At 48.8% G+C, this 19,378-nt stretch overlaps 2 protein-coding genes across 8 annotated transcripts in view; one reads left to right on the forward strand and one right to left on the reverse strand.

Annotated features, from left to right (window-relative positions):
- Positions 1-6,207, forward strand: part of Xxylt (Xyloside xylosyltransferase) — an 11,371-nt gene extending 5,164 nt beyond the window's left edge. The window contains exons 3-4 of the mRNA XM_043011518.2: positions 650-881; positions 1,941-6,207. Of these exons, the coding sequence (XP_042867452.1) occupies positions 650-881; positions 1,941-2,206 (498 nt within the window). The 3' untranslated portion in view covers positions 2,207-6,207. The remainder of the gene's footprint in view (positions 1-649; positions 882-1,940) is intronic.
- Positions 6,208-8,945: 2,738 nt separating this feature from the next.
- Smr (nuclear receptor corepressor smrter) overlaps positions 8,946-19,378 on the reverse strand; it is a 31,978-nt gene continuing 21,545 nt past the window's right edge. For 4 of the 7 annotated variants that reach the window (XM_086546661.1, XM_086546660.1, XM_086546657.1 and 1 more), the window contains 6 exons: positions 16,635-16,814; positions 16,378-16,500; positions 15,559-15,701; positions 15,151-15,283; positions 14,451-14,609; positions 8,946-13,821 (listed from right to left, as the gene is read on the reverse strand). In XM_086546661.1, the coding sequence (XP_086402787.1) occupies positions 9,713-13,821; positions 14,451-14,609; positions 15,151-15,283; positions 15,559-15,701; positions 16,378-16,500; positions 16,635-16,814 (4,847 nt within the window). In that variant the 3' untranslated portion in view covers positions 8,946-9,712. The remainder of the gene's footprint in view (positions 13,822-14,450; positions 14,610-15,150; positions 15,284-15,558; positions 15,702-16,377; positions 16,501-16,634; positions 16,815-19,378) is intronic. The other 3 variants (XM_086546662.1, XM_086546659.1, XM_086546658.1) reach the window with 1 other exon arrangement.

Here is a 19,378-nt window from a genome sequence, read left to right on the forward strand (position 1 = left end):
ACTCATCAATAGCAATGTGCTTGATGTTCAATGACATTAACAATTTTCTGTCTACATGTAGACTTCATCTAAAGACTTAAAAAGAAATAGTGTGTAAAATATTCACCATTAAACTTGATTTTAGTTGAATCTCATTTCTGATATTTATCCTTTGTCTATTACTTTGCCTTTCTCTGCCTTCATATTTTACAGTGTAGTTCAGCAGCTTATAACTTTGTTCTATTAGGCTACCTCTGCATATACTCTTATTCATATTTTTTCCATCTGTCTTTCTAAATAGTCCCAATAAGGGAATAGAAGTTAAGCAACTTATCATTTCTGATCTCTGTTAAGATGCTTATAGGGAAGAAAATATGAGTTATGTAACTTTTTACTTTATTTTATCTATTTGTTATTTTTTTTAACAATTAATTTACAAAACGAGACAGTCTGTCACTATCTTGCTCTCTCTCTCACTCTATTTCCCACTCTCTCTCCCTCTCTCTCCCTTCCCCTCCCTCCCTCCCTCCCTCTCCCTTTCCCTCCCTCTTCCCTCCCTCCCCCTTCCCTCTCCCTCCCTCCCACCCTCCCTCTTATTTTTCTCTCTATCATCACCTTTTTTAATTTGCCTATTATCTCATTCCCACTACATTTCCCTCTCTATCCGCAGGTTAAAGGAGACATAGCCGAGCTCTACTCCCACTTCGAGCGCTTCAGCCCAACCAACGTGATGGGGATGGCCTTAGAGCAGTCACCCGTGTACCTCCACCTCCTCTCGCTCTACCGTCGCAGCAACCCTAAGACGCACCTGGGTAGTCCGCCGGGCGAGGGGGGCTTTCCAGGCTATAACAGCGGCATCGTGCTGGTGGACATCGAAAGGCTCAGGAACTCGAAGATCATTAGTACGTGATGCTGTGTTGGTTCTGTTGTTTGGTCTTGTTGTTTGTGTTTTTGTTCTGTTACTCCTACTTTATATATCTTTATATATCTGGTGAAAATCATTATTGTCAATTCTGTGTCTACTTTTTTTTCTCTCTCTTTTTTCCTTCCTTTTCTTCTTCTTCTCCTTCTCCTTCTCTTTCTCTTTCTCTTTCTCTTTCTCCTTCTTCTCCTCCTTCTCCTCCTCTCCTCCTCCTCCTCCTCCTCCTCCTCCTCCTCCTCCTCCCCCCCCTCCTCCCCTTTTCCCTTTTTCCCTTCTCCTTCCCCTCCCCTTCTCCATGCCCTTCCCATTCTTTTTTTTCTTTCCCTTCTCCTTCCCCTTACCCTTTTCCTTGCCCTTTCCTTTTACCTTTCCCTTCCCTTCCCCATACCCATCCCTTTTTCCCTTCACCTTCCCCTTTCCCATACCCTTCCCCCTGTTCATTCCTTTTCTTTTCCCTTCCCCATACCCAACCCCTTTCCTATCCTTTCCTTCCCTTTCCTTTCCTTTCCTTTCCTTTCCTTTCTCTTCCCTTGTCTTTCCTCCCCTTCTCTTTCCTCTTCCTCTCTCACTGTCTTTATCTTTACCTTTGTTAGAGGCATATTTTGTCTGGGGAAATTCAAATGAATGCTGTAACTTCCCTTTGTCAATTTGATTCATTCATAACAGATTGAAGATATTAATATTTAATCAAGATAGTTAATTCTCACTATTTGTAGAATTCTAAGACCATTCATTAAGTAGGAGTAGAACTGTTGATATCTTTTAATTCCTGGAAGTGTATCATAATAGGGTGTACTGTTCTTTATTGTCATTTTTTCCATTGATATAAAATTATTTCTTCGTAATATGATTAATGGAAGTAAGAAACAATTTTCAAATCTGTAGTTTAGGTAGTAGACTGGTGTTCCCATGCCTAAGGCAGTGTATTCACATTTTCAATTGTTCTCATTCTATTAGTATGAATTTCCATATACATTTCCCTTTTAAACCACCCCAAGTCGCTATGGCGCATATCTGACGGCGTGTCTCCCTTTTGTAGGCAGATACTTGTCTCGATCAACGCTCACGGAGAAGACGAAGCAGTACAGCTTCCAAGGCCACTTAGGGGATCAGGACCTGTACACCCTCATTGCCTTTGACCACCCTGAGCTCTTCTACACTCTCCCCTGTGGCTGGAACCGACAGTTGTGCGAGTGGTGGAGGAGCAAAAGCTATCAGTTGGTGTTCGACCAGTATTTCAATTGCACGGGCGAGTTCAAAATCCTACACGGGAACTGTAAAACGGAGATTCCAGAAAACTTGTGATATTGTCCGTGCCCTCCACTGGGATGGGACCAGCATTGTTGTCAGTTGTTAGCTTTTACATACCTCAGCAAAGGAAATTGGGTAGAACATTCCTCTCATAAGTTATTGATGTAAACTTTCTTATTGGAAAACCACACCAGACGTGTAGACAGTCCTTCCACATTATCCTAAATGTTTTTATACAATCTTTTATCAACAACCATGTAAACACAAGAAAGGTAAAGGTATTATTACCTTTCTGCTGTGATAACACTTTGTTCCCCCTGCTTGTGCTGTGATCTCTGGTAAAGGAAGATGGAAAAGATCTTTTTATATATTGTTTTGCAAGCTAATGTGACTAATGACTTGTACTAAAGAATGTGGCATTAATTTTAAGTGTAAGTTGTGAATAGGAATGCAGTTAGATTTGTGTTTTTGTTATTCTGAAAGTGGGATTTATACATAGGGTTTTTTGTTTTTTTTCTGTTTTTTTTTTGGCCAAAATGATCTGAACCTCAATTTTCTACAATTTGGAATTACAAATTAGAATTGTTGGTTGGTAGATAGGCATTGGTAATATAAAGAAGTGTATACATGATATGTCACTGGACAATACTGAAGTGCTTGGGCATAGAAAATCATAACTTCAAGCACATCCTTTTCTCATGTAATTTTTGAAATGCCATTTGTAATATTTCAAGGCTGTGAATTGTGTTTGAGGTAAAAAATGATTTAACTGGAAAACTAGTAAACAGTCCATTTGTCTGTCTGTCACTCTATGCCAGTCTTTTTTCTTGCTTAATTGTCTGGTTTCATGTTTATTTATCTTTTTATTTATTCTTGTGTGTGTATGTTTGTATGAATGCATATAGTTCCACATGGATGAGTGCACTCCATACCTGAATGCATGTGGGCCTGTGGCATGTGACTATACATACTTGTACGTATGTATGTCCTTGCGCAAGAAAAGTTAAAGCAATACTTAAGTTAAGTGTGGAAATTATGAGAATGGGAATACTTTATTAAGATGTCCAAGCGAGTGCATTGAAGATGTTTTTAAAAAGTGGAGAAACAACTGTTATCGTAGGTTGAACATATGCATATGTATATGAATCTATGCATAATGATTATGTATCTGTAATTTCCAAGTTGTTACATGAGTAGTTAAGAGAAATAAGGGTGCAGATGTAAACATACATGAATTATGTATAATAACATAAACAGAAATGAATGCATATATATCCATATGTGATTGAATGTGTAGAGATAGGTGGACACTTAAAACCTCAGTGAATGCATATATATATAACTATATGCAAGTGCATAGGTAAACATTTATGAATACATATTTAAAGACATAATAAGGTGTACACACATAAACTCAAACATTCACACAAATATACATGTACACACACATGCTCACACACGCATAGCATACTTAGTCTATGGATTATACCCTCTATCATATTTTAAAATAGTGTGTTATGTTTTTGTTTTGTTTTTTCTATTGAAAAAAATTAATATGAAATAATGAAATGAAAAATAAAACAAAGATATGTACAAATTTTTGTATGTAAAACAGAGCTTTGCATAATATGTGGTGTTGATTTATGCATATCTACAAAACTATGTGTTTTACAGGCAGTCCACTTTTATGTACGAAAAAAAAATCTCAAGTTTGTGAAATTAGATAGATAGATAGATAGCAGGTAGCTCTTGCAGTTGACAATTAAAAGGCACCTGAGAACAAATATTATTACCGAACGAAACACTAGAGTACGATAGCCTTCAGTTTGCCAAAAAGTTGCTCGTATCAAGACCGACAAGAACGGAGTGTCATGAACTCGGCATCTAAGGAACAAAGAGTCTTTTTCTGCTTCTGTGGAATGAAAGCGCTGAATCAGAATCGGGAAATATGAGAGTTCTAGGAAGCACTGTTCCCGTAGTCAGTGTGCTTAGTAGTGCTGGAAGGTCTTTCTATTGGAGGTATTTTTCTACTGGAGATCTGGTTCTCTTCAGCACATGGGATGAAGAGTTTTTGTTTTTCACTGGTCAGTATGGGAGGGGCTTTTTGCATAGTTATTTACCATTTTTCTTATGGTAATTCCTATTTATACTTCTGTAGGTGATCCTGATGTGGATAGAGGTGCCCATCTAAGCTTTTGATGTTCCCTACATAGCGTGAGGGTGTTCAAGTGTTAACCCTCTCTGGACGGGTGGTACACTACGGTACCGCTCATTCAAGGGTCTGGTTGCCGGGTGGCACTATATGGTGCCAGTCATTTAATTGATTTAGGCCTAAGCGTTCGAGAGCATTGTAACATGCAAGGCTGGAATGCCCCCGTCGTGAGTGGGTTAATCAGAATGAGTTGCCGAGCTGTATGAGGGTGAATGGATGTATTTCATGTCTCCGAGTTTGGAATTTAGGCAACAGGTTCAGTTATGATGTACTGTGCATTATGTATACATATGTATATGTATGTGTACATATGCTTGTATGTATGTATATATATATATAATGAATGTATATCTGTCATATTTTATACCGGTCAAAATTTGCATGGGAGGTGTCATTACAAATCCTATTTCATCTGACATTGAATGAAACCACAGAGCGATTTGCACTACAGATGTCCTAAATAATGTGAATTAAACTTTGATTGCCACGTTTTGGCTGAAATTTTGTTTCAAAATGTTTTGGGAGTTACAGAAGTGATAGTAAGTCAAGCAGAGTGTAATTTTGCTTTAATTGAATGATTTTTTTTTATTATTATTATTTAAATATTATTGATTCATGTACTATTTTTTTTCATTGTTAAAAAAAACTATTTACACTTCACAGTCATATATGAATGATTCTCATAGAGATGCTTTTTTTTATCATTTTATTCTTATGCTTCATACATTTTCTCTGAATGGTTTTTATAGACTTCCGTGCCAGTGTTGAATACTTTTAGTCCTGTTTTAGAATACTGAGCAGTATGTTTGTCAGTGCATGATATTAGGTGGTGGATTTTTTTTTCTTTTTTTATGTATGTATGATATAAGCAAATTGTTTCTAGATATTGATTATCTACTTAGAACATGTATGTGTAACCATTTCCGAAGAGGCATTCTGGCTGCACTAAAGGCTAGTTACTAACAGCGCAGATATTGATGGGTTTAATCAAAGGCAAGCGATCAAGGCAAGAGGAGCCATTGCCTGCAAAAATCTTTATTTATTGGGTGAGCCCACTGAAGATCTCTCTCTCTCTCTCTCTCTCTTCTCTCTCTCCTCCTCTGCTTCCTTTCAAGATTGGAGGGAGGCACTTTGATGGCCTGGTGAATGAGTGCAGCCTTGTTTGCCTAGTTTAATTGAGGATGAGTGCAACTCCTGCAAAACTGGTCATGTTAAAGAGAATGTAGGATATTACCAATAAGTGGAGATTCCAGTGCTTTGTTGGTGGTGAAGTCCAGGCTATGTGGAGGTAGTGAGAGGTTTCGAGAACTATTTTATAAGGAGTCTCGACCATTTTTATTCTTATCAAAATTGATGAACGGTAAAGAAGGCTTTTGCTTGATGAATGCATTCTAGAGCATGTTTTTTTTTTTTTTTTTATAGAGAGAGATGTTGTTCAGTGTTTGTAAAATGTTTATGTATGTATATGCATATACATATATACATGTATATATATTTTTTTTCTTTTGTAACACCCAAGAAAAAAATAATATTGATATAAGAATACCAGTGAAGACCTAATATGTTAACATTTGATAGTGTATTGGTGAATGGTAGTCCAGAAATATTTTTTGTAAAATATGGACCACAACAGATTATATTCAGTTTTCTAACGAGTATCTGTCACATAGAAATAACGAAATGTACTCGTCTGTTATTGGGAACTCCTCGGACTGTTCAGCAGAGTAACAGTTCTTGGCTGTAAATTCACACTAGTCAAGGTAGCTTTAGTCTTCCCTACTTTCAACTAGTTTATTGTCTGATGGCACTTGGAGGCAGTGAAGGAATTAAATTATTTATGATATGTGTGTGGTTTGAATATCCTTTCATTATTTTAGTTGGAATTTATGCCAGGAAGTAGAGAGAAATGTAATGAGAGTTTTAAAGTAAGAGAACTGTCCTACAGCAAGATTATGTGTTTATCTTTGTGCAATATTGCAATCAGATATACTATAAAGTCAATAGTATATTACTATAGCAAATGTCTAGAAAGATGTAAGAAATTCAACTGGGAAAAGATTGAGTTTCAAAAAAGGTGTTAACACTGTAGAAAATAAATTTGATTTTGATTTAATTAATTGAAATCCTTGAACCAGTGGTACACATATTTAAAAAGTCAGTCAGCTAGTGGATCCAGAAAAAATGGAAATCTCTGGTACCATTCAATACTGATTTTCATGTGTAAATTAGAGATACCATTTTGTGATGTAATTAAAACTGCCTAGATATTGGCACTAATTGACAAGAATAGATGGATGTACATTTACTCACCCTTTTTATTTTTTTTTCACAAAAAAGATACTAAGCTATATAATCACTTAAGAAAACCCCATGAATGGTTAATAAAAAAAATATCTTTTCCATTATACTTCACAGTTCGTTAGTTATTATTTTTCTTTTTGAACATTCAACTTAATAGCCATATACATCAATCAATTTTATTTTATGGCCCTCTAGCCTATTACTGCATTCTAATTAACAAAATGGACGCAGCATCCTTGCTTACCGATATTTAGCAAAGGACAAAAAACTTCCATTACATTGTATCTTGGCGAGATATGGCATGTTCACCACTGGCTTTTAATTCTCAGTTACGGACCAACCCAAGCTGTATCTTGCCCGGATATACGAAGAGCTTGATTAGCTTTTGCCCGATCGCCGGTAGGTGCGGACGGCGTGCAACTTAATTATCGGCTGTTGGTGGAACTTTGATATAACGCCCTTGTCGTTGTAAGCGGGAAGAATCCTGAAATTCGCATAGTGTCTGCATTCGAGTGATATTGCCGTAATATATCGTTGTTATTAGTTTTCTTTTTAATGTTTAACCTTCAATGTTCCCGGCTATCGGGTCAATATCCTTGCTGGACGCAACTCAAAGTGTGAGATAGAAAAATTATGCCAGAACCCCTCTAAGTTAACCTTGCCTTCCTATTCTGCGGTGCTCCTATTTGAGGTTCAGCATTGCATCATCCTTATAGTCAATATGAATTGAACAAATACAAATGTTATTCTTTAATTTATTCCTAGTTTCAATTGTTATATTAACTGTGCTGATTTCGGTACACTGACCAACAAAGAGAAAAAAATGGAGGTTCACAAGTACCCTGTGGAGAGACACCATACGCACGCACGCACACACACACCAAAAATGATGCAGATAATGTAGAATTATTTTATTCAAATCTAAAGCAGCTTTGACGAACAACACATTCAATTCCAACTCTTTTCCGCCTTACTGGTCCTTTGTTAATTTTTTTAATGCCCTTCTTATAACAATTCATATTTTCTTAATATCCGACTAGTAAAGGTGTTCATTCTATTAAATATCAATTTCAAAGGAAGAAAATTCAGCCGTGCCAACATCCCAAGGTCATAAGCGAATTTCTTACCTATCACATTTAATGTAGTTTTTCTTTCCCAAGATGATTATCATTTATCATTAGTAATATCCAACTGAACACATTCTAAAAGCTTTTTCATTCCTTTTTCCCACAATGTTCAAGTCGACTATTTTAACGACTAATTTCATTAGTTCCATTTCATTCCATTGATTAATAACTCCGTTTTCTCTCCCCATGGTCATGATTGCTCTTGCTTTAAATTACATTTTGTTTATATCATCTTTGATTATGTGTATATATATATATGTATTTTTTTTTTCTTTTCTTGTGTGGGAGTCGGGGTCTTGCTCTCTTCTGTTCCACTTGCGAACACCGAATCCCATTTCGTTTCATACATTGGTTAAAACTTTTCGTCTTATGCCAATGGCTTTGTTTAGTGGTCTAAAAATCTCAAGTTAATTCTGCATGAAATTAAAACATGAGTGGAGATTCCTTTTTAACAATGAATGTTAGAGATGCTTACCTATTTCCGGTCAGGCCAAATTTCTTACTTATTTTTTTTATATTTTTTTTTTATTTATTTTATTTTTTATTTTAGGGGGGGAGGCAAATTCAATGTCAAAAGCCTTTTCAACATGTCAAATAATTTTCTCATGAAATTCAATGCCTCTCGTGCTGTCGTTTTCCAGTAAAAAAAATTCTACTTCAAAAACTTTCAGCGTGATTTTGGATGCCCGTACAATTTGTGAATGGTTGTAATATGCGTGTTAGTAAGCTCCACTTATACTTTCCTTTAATTATAGAAGTAGTTTACAAGACCGCTTTTTATTAATTCATGGATAAACTAATAATGTAACAACCAAATGGGTCTTTTTAAATGTTCTTGCATATTTTGTTTTATCCATTTGTATTTTGTTGAGCCATGGTAATTGCTTAAATTTGTAGAGCTTGTTTATTGCATGACATCTTTTTTGTGAAAGTCGACAGAGAGAGAGAGGGGGGGGGGGATTGAGAGAAAGAAAGACAGGAAGAGAGGGCGAGGGAAAAACGGAAATGGAAAGGAAGAGAAGAGATGGTGATGATTGGGAAGAGGGAAAAGAACAAATATAAAAAAGAGAGAATAATAAATGTCGAGAGCGCGAAATCCGAGCGCGTCTTTATTTATTCTCTAGTTCCTAAGAATGATTGGGAGACAACTACAAGTTTTGAGCATCTTTATTTCAACAAAAATAACATTTCTGACATGTATGATGTGAGAGTAGGGCGGCGGGGGGCGGGAGGCCGCGCGGGTGTCCCTCCCTCGTCGCCCTCAACAAGTGGAAGGTCTGTACACATCGGACTACCCCACGCCAGCCAGGCCGGTCTGCGGGGGCTTTGGAATGAACTTGTCTGAATTTTTAGCAGCGGGTGGGCGCCGATGCTGCCCGGCGAGGACAGCTTTGTTCTCTACCATGGTCTGTGTGGCCTCTGCCGTCACCACTATCCACGGAAGGGGGAGGGGCAGGGGCGGGTGGTGTAGGATGGGCTGGGCGGGGGGAGGCCCAGAGCGGGGGCGGGGGCAGGGCCGGTCAGGTTCTGGGGTGTCATGATCCAGTGGGGGTCAGCACTGGGGATGGCGACGAGAAAGGGCAAGACTGATAAATACTTGAGGGCTGCGGCGGTAGTGGGGAAGAGATCACTAGTAAGAGAGGGGGCGACGCACGGGGACGGGGAGAGGGAGGGGGAGGGGGGGGGGGGAGACGGACGGTGGCGGGGCAGCAGAATGACGGTAGACACACGGGCCTGTAATCAATGAGGCAGCCCCACACCCAGAGCCTGAGTATTAACACAAACCACCTACTTACTCGTATATACACATACAGTTGGGGTAGCTTTGTACACCAGAGTGCGGCTTGACAACACTAGTCCACAAAACAGATCACAGATAACACTTATCACGGCAGTCGACCAGTCCAGGGATCATAATCGTCACTCGTCATCGCTCACGGGTTCAACACTAGGTTCATAGCCTTGGGCGTGGCGGCCGCTACTGGCGTTACTACTGGTGGTGGAGGCCGTGGTAGCGGGAGGAGGTGCACCTGGCGGCCCTCCGTGTCCACGGTACCCGGAGTACGGGTACGGATACTGGCTTCCCGACACTGTATTAGCGGGCGGGTAACTGGGGCGGTCTCCCCCGCAGTCGCCGCCCTTGGGCCCCCCTGGCTTGCTCCCGCCCAGGTCCCCGCCGGACTTTGAGGGTGGGTGGGAGTCGCGCGGTGACTCGTCTATCACCATCTCGTCTGACTGTGGAGAATTGGCCACCTCTTCGCGCGCGGCGGCGGCAGCGGCGGCGGCGGCGACGGCCTCCTCGCGTCTGTCGCGCACCATGTCTCCACCTGTGGATCGTGGGCGCGACGGGGGCCGCTCAGCAGCCTCCAATCTGGCTCTCTTTTTGGCGGCGTCCTCCATGTCGTAGTGAGCGTTCTGCTGAGGGGCCGGCTGCTGTGGGGGGGGAGGGGGAGGCTGCTGCTGGTGCTGGGAAACGGGCGTGCCAGAGCGCGGGCGCCGGTCGTCGTGCACGCGCTGCTTGTCCGACTCTTGCGTTTCCGGAGTTCTCATGACTTCAGCAATCTTACACCGCACGTACTCGAACACCTCCTTGGACTGGGGTGGCGGGGGGTAGGGTCTTTTGCGCTGCCACTGAGGGTTGGGGTCGGTGTGGTTGAGGTCTGAGGGGGGCTGGGCAGACGACGTGGGGGGCGAGATGGGCTCCACCGGGAAGCTTCCTGCTGGAGCTGCCGGCGGCGTTCGCATTTTGTGATCCGGTCTGGGGGACACCGGCTGGGCAATCCGGATAATTTGTCGTTCATCCGGCGCTAAATGTTGAGCAGAGAGGTGGTGGGAGGTGGGTGGCGCCGTGGTGGGAGGTGGGCGGTGAGGCGAGCGAGATTCGAGTCGCTCCTTGCCACTGTCCTTGTCGTGGCCACGCATCTTCCATGGATCGTAACCCACCTGAGAAACCGTCACGGCAGGTGGGCCGCCTGACCCGACTAGAGGCCGCCCTTCTGTGCGCAAGATCTCGAAAGACCGGTAAGGTATGGGCGGAGCTCCCATCTTGCGCCCATCCCCGCTGGACAGTTCTCGGTGGATCATCTGGTCCAGGTGCGCCTGCATCGACTTGGGCTGCGAGCCGGGGTGGTGGGACGCGGCGTGGAGGCTGGCGCCGAGGCCCTCCTTGTGGTTCACGGGGTTGGGGGGTCGGGGCTCGGGGCCGTCCTCCACCATCACCACCTCCTTCTCCTTGTTCAACGGCGCGGCAGGAGATCGCACTCGCTTGTCCAACTCGACCACTTGCAATGCAACTTCACCGTCTCGTCTGTACGTCCTTTGGTCTCCACCTCCTCCTCCACCACCGACACCGCCACCACCGCCGCCACCGCCCCCGCCTCCTCCTCCTCCGCCTTGTCCTCCTCCACCGGCACTGCCTCCCCTCTCTCCACCAGCACCACTACTTCCACAACTGCTGCCTCCACTACATCCTCCCCCGCCCCCTCCACCCCCTCCACCAGTCCCGCAGTCCCCACTATTATGATTAATTTGCTGCGTGATGATTCGGTCGATGAGGTTGGCGGCCGTCATCGTCTCGTCGGGGTTCCGGTGCTTCTGCGCCTGCGCGTTCTTGGGGTCGTCCTTCCTGAAGCAGGCGGCCATGTCCCGGGCGACCTCCGCCTCCAGGTTGGCCTTGCCGCCGTCGGGGTTCTTGGCCATCCTGTGCCTGTCCACGGCCTCGTAGTAGGCCCGCTCCCCCTGCGGCGGCGGGGCGCGGCCGTCGTGCTTGTCCCTGTCTATGGTGCGCACGTTTCTCACGGAGTCCGTGAAGTGCTTCTCAAAGCCCTCCAGCTGTCGGTTCTCGTGGTGGGGCGGCGGCCGCGCCTCCCGTCTCATCTCGGCCATGGCGTAGCCCACGTTGCTGCGCTGAGCCACGGCGATGTCGACGAACGCGTGGAAGTTGTCCGAGCCCGACGGGTGGCGCGGCGAGTAGCGGTTGGGCTCCAGCTGCGGCGACATGCTTTTGGGCGGTACGGCGTGGCTGGGGGGTTTGCTGGTTGGCCGACGCTGAATCACGCCCACCCTGGGAGGCGGCGTGGGCGTCGACACACCCGGAGACCTGAAGTCATGAGGCGAGGGTGCTGGGTCGCTCGTGGGGGGCGTGGGCGTAGCGTCACGAGCGGATGCCGGGGAAGGCGGAGGTCTGGACACCCGGTCGACGGGGTGGTAGACGGGGGCCGAGGGCTGCGCCGCCGGCTGGTAGGAGCCGTGCGGGGGCCCTGCCGGGTAGTAGATTCTGGGGTCCATGCCGTGGGCCATGCGGTGGTCGATCCCTCGCAGGTCCGGCGGCCGGTGGTCGACCGTCCGGATGTCGATGGCACGCGGGTCGACCCCCCGGGGCTCCATGATCCTGCTGACGGAGGTGGCCCCCGGCAGCGTGCGGTGGTCGCGGGGGTCGCTCTGGGGGCTGTGGTCCCGCCCGCGGGGGGACACGCGCGCCTCCTTCTCGGACACGGAGCGCCGCCCGTGCATCTGCTGGGAGGTGAGATAGTCATTGGCGATGATCTGCCGGGAGCTGATCTGAGATTCGGAGTACGGCGGGCGGGTTGCATACGGGTAGTTGGGGTACGGGTAGGTGGTGGTGGGCGGCGCCGAGGAGATGGGCGGGCGCGGGCCGCGGTACGAGTGCTCGCGCTCGTACTGCGGGTTCAGCGACGGCCGCGGGATGATCTCCACGCCGCTGCCGGGCCGCGGCTCGTACACCACGCCCACCACGTCCTTGTACAGGTTGCCGGAAATCCGCTTCTGCTCGTGGTGCATGGGCGTGCCCTGCGTGATGGAGCCGCCCTCCTTGCCCATGCCGCTCTTGGGCATCATGTCGAAGCGCGGCGGCTGCGTGATGGGCACCGACACGATGGGCGGCGGGTTGACGGGCGTGCCGTGCGTGATGGAGCCCACGTGCAGCGGCTTGTCAGCCTTGACGGAGATCCTGGAGGAGACGCTGACCAGCTGCTGCGCCGGGTGCTGGCTGCGCACGGTCAGCGGCGGCGGCGGCGCCATGCTGGGCTTGCTCTTGGACGACTGCGTGTGCTGCGGCCGAACGTGGGTGGCGTACACCAGGGGCGCCGCGCCGCTGGGCGCCACGTTGGTCATGATGGAGGACGCCGGGTGCGGCAGCGCGCGCGAGTCCGCGATGAAGGCCGACGGCGACTTGTTGCGGTGGTGGTCGGCGTAGGACCAGGGCTCGTGGCTCGGCGGCTTGCTGTAGCTGGAGTTGGAGTTGGAGTGCGCCTGCGGGGGCGGCTCCTTGCTGGTGATGGTCAGCTCCGCGCCGCCCCGCACCGTCAGCGGCAGGTCGCGGGACAGCGGCGCGGCTGGCGGCGGCGGAGGCGGCTGGTGGGACTGGTGCGGCTGCGGCGGGTGGTGGAAGTGAGGCGGGTGGGCGTGGTGCGAGGGGGGCTGCTTCGGGGGCGGCGAGCGGTCCCGCTTGCGGACGCTGAGATCGAGTCCCTCGCACTGCGTGTCCTGCGCGTCGAAGGCGCTGGCGTCGCTGGGGGGCAGGCCGTCGCGGGGGTCGTTGTACCTGCCGGGCGCGGGCAGCCGCTGCTCTCGGTGGAAGTCGCGGCGCGCGGGGGCCGCCAGCGGCTGCGGGGGCTGGCCGCGGCCGAAGTTCGACGCCTTGAGGATGGACTCGATGGTGGGGGGGTCCTTGGAGTTGATGTTGGAGGAGCAGGGGTCCTCCAGGGACTTCTCGATGGCGATGTAGATGAGGTCCCGCACGTTGCTGGGATCCGGGTTTTGAACTATATTGGTGGGAGGCGTGGGCGAGGGCTTGACGTGGGCGGGCGGGTGCTGCGGCTTGCGCTCGCCCGGGTGGGGGATGTGCTGCACCTCGGGCGAATCCCGGCCGGCGCCGCTCTGCCCCTCGTCGGCGCTGGCCGTGGCCGACGAGTCGTAGTCCTCGCGCACGCTGGCCGGCTGCGGGGCCACGGGCGGCGGCGGCTCCTTCATCAGGCCCTCGCCGGGGGCGCCCGCCGCCTCGCGCTTCTCTGCAGGGCGAAAGAGGGGACGGGGCGTTAGTAATCACACTCAGACTCGGTCGTCATATTATATTTGTATCAGTCATTCTTTGGCAATGAGATTTCATGAGGAACTGCATGATGGTAAAATAAATAAAGCTAGCATGTACTCTTCATCAACATGGCTACACACATGCATAAACTAGCAAGTTGCAACAGAGCTAAAGGGCTACGCTATATCCCGAATCTGTCTCATCCCCTCTGCTCAACATTCACGTGAGACAAACATTAGTGTACGAGACGCATGGCAACAAACAAAAAGAATGACAGAAAGACAGGCAGAAGCAGTCGCACAAAAACAATCTCTTTTTTTCACACTCGCTCCGCTATCAACCAACTCGCCAATTCACTCACTCACTCACTCACTCATCCACGACACGGTTACTCATTCCGGTCAATCCGTTAGGTTTCCAATGTCACAGCTTCACAAGCGCACCAAAACCTCAGTCGCTCACACATGCAACGTGCGGGACTCATTTATCAAACACCCACATCCACATCCACAAACACACATCCACACGATTCCGATCTCTCTCTCTCTCTCTCTCTCTCTCTCTCTCTCTCTCTCTCTCTCTCTCTCTCGCAGTCCTCTCCCTCACCATCGATATTGTTTTGGTGCGCGGGGCCCGGGGAGGGCGCCGAGGTGGTGTCGGAGTCCGGGCCAGGGGGGAGGGCCGGCAGGGGGCCCTCGTCGCAACTCGACGTGGACGACCCGCTCTCCTCCTCGTCCGTCACCGTAGGGGGGCCGTCTCCCTTGCCTACGAGACGGCCAAGGGGGGGAAGGGGGGGTAGGGGGGAAAGAGGGGGAAGGGGGTAGGGAATAAAAGGGTGTGAGGGTAAGAGCAGGGGGGTTGGAAGGGAGAGATGGTAAGGATGTGATGGAAGGGAGAGGAGAGAAAAAAAACACAAGAAAATGAGAATAAAAAAACAACAATTACAAGATGCTACATAAACCTATTTTTTCAAACTACTGTCAATCCAAATTTACGAAAGACTATAATAATAACAACAATCATAGTAATAGTAGTAGTAGTGATAATAATAATAATGATAGTAATAATAACAATAGCAATAATAATCTCATTAATGATAGTAATAATAATAATAACAGCAGTAACAACAACAATGATAAAAAAAAGACTAATGTGCATATCAAGCGAAAAACCGCTTTCAAAAAGACGAAAAAAAAAGAAAAAAAAAGAAAAAAAAAAAAGGAGAAGGAAGTAAAGAGAGAAGAAAAAAAGAAGAAGAAAAAAAAAATGAAAACGAAACGGCCTGATCTGCCTCGGCCGCCCTTACCTCGCGCCTTGCGGTACTCGGCCACGATCTCGTCAAACTTGTATTTCTTCTTGAAATTGAAGTAGAAGCTCTTGCACTGCCCTTCGGTCTTGCTGGGCACCCGCTCGGCGACCTTGGACCAGTGGCAACCGACCTGGGTAGACGAGGGGGGGGGGGGAAGAGAGACATTAGAGCTGCGAAATCACCAGAGAAAGATTTCCAAATACAAACACAAACACAATATCTCTCTCTCTCTCTCTCTCTCTCTCTCTCACACTCTCTCTCTAACACACACACACACACACACACACACACACACACACACACACACACGAGGCCAAAAAAGACCAATCATTAAAAAATATATATATATTATAATAATAATAATCATCATCATCATCATAAAAAAGGCCGTCATCTCCTCCGCACCTCTCTGAGCGCCGCGCGGAGGGCATCCAAGTCCTCGTCGGACCAGCGGCTCGGGTCCACAGGCTCCTCCGCTTCCGGCCCAAGCTTCCGGGTGATACGGTTGTGACACGCAGAGCAACACTTGGTGCAGTCGCTCGGGATCTCTGCAACGGAAGAGGGACGGGCAGGGGATTAGATGGGGGGTGGTAGTGTTGGGAGGGTTTGCGGGGGGAAGGGGGAAGGGGGAAGGGGGAAGGGGGAAGGGGGAAGGGGGAAGGGGGAAGGGGGGAGAGAGGAGAGAGAAGAGAGGAGAGGAGAGGGGAGAGAAGAGGACGGGGAAGGGGAGGGGATGGGAATGAAAGGGAGGGGCGGGGCGAGGACACGAAAGGGAAGGAACGGGAAGGGGAGAGAAGGGGAGACAAAGGCCATTGAAGATCTGTTGGGAGATGCTGTAGAGAAAGGGGAAAGGGATAGGAGAAAAATGAGCGAGGGGGAGGGGGAAGGAGAAAGACGGGGAAAGAAGAAAAGGGAAAGGAGCAGGAAGGGGAAAAGAAAAGGAAGGGGGTTAAGAAGTAAGAGGGTAAGAGCATGAGGGAGGGGAAGAAGGGAAGGAGAAGGGAGGAAATGGGAGGGAGAAGAGTAGGGGTAACAGGAAAAGAGGAAGGACAAAAAGGGATCCAAATACTCTTGCAATATTGACAGAGCGCTGTGTGATATCAGCGTCGAGGCTAGGCACATGATCGGGGAAGCGAGAGCACGACATTCAAAAAGGTGGGAAAGGTTTTCCTACAACGGTTCAGAAAAACTGTGCTTTTCCTCGGGCACTCCTGCAATACTCACGGAACTCTTTAATGATGGGCTCCTTGACCTGGGGCGGGAGGTCGGCCCAGCGTGACGGGAGCGGGCGCAGGCGCTTGCCTCTCCACTTGGGCGTGGGGCACGTCGGGATGGGACACCTGCAAAACCCGCACAAACAATTCTCCATTAGCATACATCGCCACACAAACACCTCGGGGTTATTACAACGCGACACCGCCTCGGCCCTTGAGGCTCGAGGGCAAGGCCAACGGGAAGCCAACATGACGTGAGTGACACTTACTGCCTGACCCTGACCCTGGTGGCGCGGCACTTGCACGAGGTGCAGACGCGGGGGTTGGGGGGCAGGTGCGCCTCCGACAGGCCGTAGCGGGACGCCTGGCCCGCCGCCACCGGACGCGACTGCCCGAAGTGCTCCAGCTGGGCGTTGCACACCACGCACTCGTGAGGACCTCCTTTACCTGCGGGAGAGGAAAACAAGGCTTAATGGACAGCAAGGGGGAGACCCAAGAGATGCATTAGGAGACGAAGCTCTTATTTCTAGTATCTATTTCTAATCGTCCTGCAGGAGGACAGGACCGGTCACCACAGGACGGCGAGGCAGGGGGAGCAGGTGCGCCCCGGCGGAACAAGGATCAGGTGCTCCAGGGGTGAAGAGGTGTGTGGTGGTGTTGGCAACACTGGTAGCGTCGGGAGGGTCGTGTTGACAGAAGCATTTGGCGGATGAATGCCTGGAGAGAGCGGTGTTTGCCCGCGGTCTCCACCACTCCACCTAACACAGATTACTTGCTGAAATATGCATGCTCTACCACAGCTACCACATGCCTTTACCAAAACTACCATCCCCGCCGCCGCCGCCGCCGCCGCGCCGCCTTGTCCGACATATCGCCCTTCAAATCGCACGCCGCCCATCGCCACCGTCCCGAATGAGCGCCACGGCAAGGACGCCACGAAAAAAAAAAGAAAAAAAAAAAAGAAAAAAAAATCCACGAAATGTCATCGTCAGAGTCCCCGGGGGGAGGGGGGGAGAGGGCGCGGGAGTGAGAGGAGGAGAACGGGACAAGAGGAAGGACACCAATATAATTACAGAGAAGAAAAAGACTTCATACTTCTTCCTCCCTACCTCCCACCTAACCCCCCCCTCTCATCCCTCCTCTCCTGCGGTCCTACCCCCTCCCCTCCCCTTCCCGCCCATACCTGTCACCATTTGCGGCGGCGGCGGAGGAGGAGGAAGGGAGGCAAGAAGGAAGGAGGGAAGAGGGGAAAGGAGGATGGGGAGGATGGGGAGAAGAGGCGAGAGGGGGGAGGGATGTGTGTGAATGAGCGCCAATGAACTTTCATCACTTTCCTCGGCCGCCGCACACAAGGGCCGCCATAACTCCTTCTTCTTCTTCGGCGGCGGCGGCGGCGGGAGATTAAACACGAACGGGAAATCAATAGCGGGAATTAGCGGCGATGAAAGCCCGATAGGCGGATGGGGGGGGGGGTAGTGAGGGAAGGTAGTGAGGGAGGGAGAGGGGCAGGATGGGACGGGATGGGATAGGAGAAGAGAGGAGAGGAGAGAAGGGGGAGCAAGACGAAGGAGGAGGAAAAAAAAGGAAGAGGAAGACGAGAAAGAGGAGGAGGAGGAGGGAAATGGGAAGGGAGGAAAGAGGAGGAGAAAGAGGTAAGGCAGTAGGGGGAGGAAGAGTAGGAAGGAGAGCAAGAGGAGAGGAAAGAGGAGGAAGGATGTAGGAGTAAGAGGAGAGGAAAGAGGAGGAAGGATGTAGGAGTAAGAGGAGAGAAAAAGGAGGAAGGGTGTAGGAGTAGGAGGAGGATATGGAGGAAGAAGAAGAAGGGGTAGGCTAGCAAGAGGGAGTGCAGGCAAAGGAGAAAGAGAAAGAGGGAGGGAGAAACGGAGAGGGGAGAGGGGAGAGGGGAGAGGGGAGAGGGGAGAGGGGAAAGAGGAAGGGGAAAAGGGAGAGGGAGAATGGTACCCCTGCAGTTGATTTTAATTCTATGATTGGTTATGAATACGCAATGAAGAGGGGGAATCTGAAAGGACGATTTCAATGGACGTGACGGGGTGACGATGGGATGGGATGGGGAGGAGGAGGGGGAGGAGGGAGGGAGGGAGGGAAGGGGAAGAGAGGCGAGTGACGTCGGAGAAAGCTCAGGGGGTTTGAGAGTAGGCTCGGGGGACGCGTGTCGCCTCCATCCCATAATGGGATCGGAAGGAAGTCAGTAAGTACACACACATATACACACACAACCGTATATACGTATAGACAAACAGACCCACACACACACACACACACACACACACACACACACACACACACACACACAAATACAAACGCATATACGCACAGACAAACAGACCCCCCCCACACACACAAAACAAACAAACAAACACACACACACACCACAGGTTATACTCAATCAAGCAAATCGGCCCATCCACCCATCATAAACCTGTGCTCATAGCCAAGAAAGAGAGAGACACACGTAGGAGGGCCTCGGAGTCAAAACAGAAGACCAGAGTCATGTCACAGCTGGGCAGTCACAGTCAGTCCCACATACACACAACCACACATGAAAACTCATACCAAAAACAAAAGAGCCGCGAATCCCCAACAAACGACGCACGGCAAAGACCCAAACAGACGTAGAAACGCCAAACAACGGAGCTCCTCATTAAGACCGGTGGCGGGAGAGACAGACAGACAGATAAACAAAAGAGATAAACAGACAGACACACACACAAGACAGACAGAGAAAGAGAAAGACACACATACACAAGAGCCCAGTCCACCCTATCCCTAGTAAACAGCCACAGACAGACAGACATACGCGACAGGACAAACCACATCGCCCCAGACACACAAGACTCATTGGTACCGTTACAGCTGCACACAGCTACGAGTCGGTTTGAGGGCGGCCCTTCACCCCCTTACCCCTTCCCCCTTACCCCTTGCCCCCTACCCCCTGCCCCTCTTCACCTCCCTGCCCTCCTAACCTCCTTACCCCTTACCCCTTACCCCCA

This window comes from Penaeus japonicus, unplaced genomic scaffold (genome assembly GCF_977035675.1).
Source record: "Penaeus japonicus unplaced genomic scaffold, GWHDUDI00000001_assembly GWHDUDI00000018, whole genome shotgun sequence".
In the NCBI taxonomy this organism is placed as follows: domain Eukaryota; kingdom Metazoa; phylum Arthropoda; class Malacostraca; order Decapoda; family Penaeidae; genus Penaeus; species Penaeus japonicus.